The 3,541-nt window shown below is 41.3% G+C and overlaps 1 protein-coding gene across 2 annotated transcripts in view; it reads right to left on the bottom strand.

Moving 5' to 3' along the window:
* The window catches only part of gad3 (glutamate decarboxylase 3), a 54,485-nt gene that overhangs the window by 3,769 nt on the left and 47,175 nt on the right, over nucleotides 1–3,541 (bottom strand). For both annotated transcript variants that reach the window (XM_005950266.3, XM_042225850.1), the window contains 2 exons: nucleotides 2,694–2,843; nucleotides 2,298–2,405 (listed from right to left, as the gene is read on the bottom strand). In XM_005950266.3, coding sequence (XP_005950328.1) covers nucleotides 2,298–2,405; nucleotides 2,694–2,843 — 258 coding nt within the window. The remainder of the gene's footprint in view (nucleotides 1–2,297; nucleotides 2,406–2,693; nucleotides 2,844–3,541) is intronic.

The following is a 3,541-nucleotide window of genomic DNA, read 5'->3' as shown; positions in this document are numbered from 1 at the left end:
AAAAAAAGATAAGAAACCTGAAAATGGTGCTGAAAAGAGGTGAAAATGCTGAAATTCTTCTGAAAGAGCAGAAGAGGCTGAAAGTTTTCAGCTACTCATTGAGCCAAACTGGTTCTCACGTAGGGCTGTGTGATATGACCAAAATCTCATATCCCGATATAAGAATTCTATCGTCCTGATAACGATATAAATCACATAAATGTAACATTTTCTGTAAATTCTGTGAATCTCGGGAAGCTCGTCTTGCGGGAAGTGTTTCCAGCTGTGTGTCATGTAGCTGGATTAACCGATGCATGAAACTATACATTTTTAGACATAAGTTGTAACAGCCGCCGTTTTCTTTGTGAGTATTTATTACACGGCGTGCTGCGGGGAAAAGCTGTTCTAACGTTTGAGTCTAAGGTTTATTTTTTAGCACCTGGCAGCTCTTTTCTACTTCTCATCCGTAAACATTCTGCATCTTTCACGTGATTCAGTTTATTTTGAAAAGTCTCAACAGGATCTTGAACTTTATTGTGAAAGGTTTATGTGGAACATAAACAAGCGGACACGCGATGCTGTTACCGTCGTTGTTGCTAACCACAACGCATAAAAACAGGCGCTTGTCCGTCCGTAGTGTGGTTATATAAAATATAAGAGAAAGAGAGAACTTTAAGAAATTAATATAGCCACTACAGTGTCCATCAAAACGATGAAAAAATATATTGCCGTAAACAGTTTATTTTGCGACACCACGAAACAAACGATTCTGCTGAAAAGAAGCTAAAATTTGTGTTAAAAAGGCTGAAGAAGATGGATTGTGCTGAAAAGTAGTGAAAAACTGAAAATTCTGCAAATAAGGTGATAAAGCTGAAATTTGCATGCAAAAGAGTTTAAACAGTTGAAGTGTAAAGCAGAGTGCATTCAAGCAGAGCAGAAGTGTGCTAACAGCCACAAATAGGATTCAAACCTGCACCAACAGATCTCACAGCAGCTGCTCATCTCACTGAGCCAAAGCAGTTCTTGTCCCAACAAAAGATATGACGAGAGAAAAAATATGCAGGGGGCCCAAGAAGCTGAATTGTTGTGAAAAGAGGTGAAGAACCAGAACTGTATGCTAGAAACAAGTTAAAGAGCTAAAATTGTGCTTAAAAGAGGTGAAAAAACGCTAAAATTCTTCTGAAAGAGCAGAAGAGGCTGAAATTTTTCAGCTACTCGTTGAGCCAAACTGGTTCTCACGTAACTGAAAAAAGGTGAAAAAGCTGAAAATTCTGATAAAAAAAGCAGAAGAGGCTGAGATTTGTGCTCAATTTCAGTCCACCAATCAGAGGTGCTGCTTCTGTCTGCTTCATCAGGCTGTGTACTTGTAATTACAGGACTGTGATAGTGTATTAATTTTTAGTGAAAAAAAAATGTTGAACAAGGTGGAATTGAACCCATGACCTTTGGGCTGCAGACCCGTGTCATTACCAATTGTGCCACCTGGATTGGGAGTGTGGGCCTAGAAAACAGAGTCATGAGCAGTCAGAATTAGATCGTGGAAAATGCAGTTTTTTGGTGTTACAAAACGTCGTGTAACTCAAAAAGTAGGTGGTATAGAAGCATAATTGTACGCGGATCTCTGAGTTTTCTCGCGTCCCTCCTTTTGTCCGTGAGGTGAGGAACCGCGACACAAGAACCACGACACAAGGAGGTGTGGCATCGTCCTCAGAGCAGGGACCGGCTGGCTGTGACCCTCCGCCTTCTCTGGCCGCCCGGCAAGGTTGTCCTCCATCAGTGTAATGGCTGCCTCCAAGCTTGCTGGCTGGTGGCATCAAACCCACCATGCTGTCCCCTCGGAGAGCCCCGCCACAAACTTTTCCAGGACCATCTGGTACCTGGTGTGCGGGATCTCTGATCTCTGAGTGATGTGAAATTAATCTTTCACCTGTAGACATGGAGTGGTTTGGCAACCATGATACTTTGCAAACACAACATTAGGATTATTTTAAATTTGATGTTGAATTCGCGATCATTCCAGCCTTTTGGTATGATGTGTTCTGGACAGGAAAAGTATTTTTGGTATTTTGCTAAAGTAACAGTAGATACTGTTATAAAGTGGAGGTTTAGTCCAACCTTCTTTGTCACCTCTAATATAATATCTGAACTCAACTTACATAGAAGAAACATTCATCATTTTAAATGGCCATGTACCACGTACACCCAGTCTCCAACATAAGGTCATGTTGCAGTGCAAACTGAACAGAAAATTGGTTTGGCATATAGTACTATCAAAGAATCAATATTTCTGGAAAAATATCTGTGAAGAGCACACTCACTTTGTTTTTGAAGACTAGTTCAAATTCTGTCCTTTTCTGCAGCTGATCATAGAGATACTCAGCATTCTCCAGACATTTGTTGACTTGAGATCCAAAGCCGTCTGAGCCCTCACATATTAAATAGTGGACATAGTGAGAGAGACAAATAGTTATTGTTAAAAGGGCATAAAGACATCTTATAACCTGGTTTTGTTTAGGGAGGAAACCATTTGCAAAAAACAAATTACTACAAAAAATAATTCATGATATTCCATTATATTTCAATAATTTTACTCTTGTTTACTAAATGTTTGATATGCTTATACTTAAAGGTTATGTTAGAGAGGTTATGTTACTCACACTATCGCACACACACCCACACCAACATTGCGGTTTTAGTTGTACTTTAAAATATACCTTTGCCTTCCACATCAGCCAGAGTTTAAACACATCAACGTGTCGGCCACACTGGATGCTTTTATCTCCAGTGTCATAGCTCACATCGTATGGTTTGTCCGTCTGAAAAAGGTACTGGGCCCCCAACTTATTACACTCCTGTAAGAGACCCTGAAGATGAAAGAGGCAGAAATCATTCATACAAACTAAAGCGGAAACTACACAGATGGGCCACTACATCCTGACTACCTGCCTGCCTACCAGAAGCTTGCTAAGGTCTCAGCTCTGAGCTATGTTTCCTATAAATTGCATTTGCATACAGTTAGACTGCATTCATCACATTTTTTGTTTGAATAGGCAACTGGCATTAGCCTGCACTAGGCCTTTGTCTGGTTTACAGGGCGATCGTGGCTCAAAAAAAAGAAGAGAGTTCTGTGTATGTTCGATTTCATGGCCATCTAAAGAAATTAATAAGTAAATTCAAGTAAGCAATAACACCTCTGAAAAACAGGTAGCCAGTGATAATTAGTGTTACTAGCCTCCTGGACAAATGACTAGTTTCCAAGACAAAGCTGGCACTAGTGCTAAAAATGGTAAATGGCCTGTATTTGCATAGCGCTTTACTAGTCCCTAAGGACCCCAAAGCACTTTACACATCCAGTCATCCACACTCTGGTGATGGCAGCTACATTGTAGCCACAGCCACCCTGGGGCGCACTGACAGAGGCGAGGCTGCCGAACACTGGCGCCACCGGGCCCTCTGACCACCACCAGTAGAACGGGTGAAGTGTCAAGGACACAACGACCTAGACTGTCCAAGCCGGGGCTCGAACCAGCAATCTTCTGATTACAAGGCGAACTTCCAACTC

Source organism: Haplochromis burtoni, unplaced genomic scaffold (assembly GCF_018398535.1).
Source record: "Haplochromis burtoni strain Fernald_Lab_line unplaced genomic scaffold, NCSU_Asbu1 Contig_185, whole genome shotgun sequence".
Lineage (NCBI taxonomy): Eukaryota > Metazoa > Chordata > Actinopteri > Cichliformes > Cichlidae > Haplochromis > Haplochromis burtoni.
This window is presented reverse-complemented; position numbering and strand designations above follow the sequence as displayed.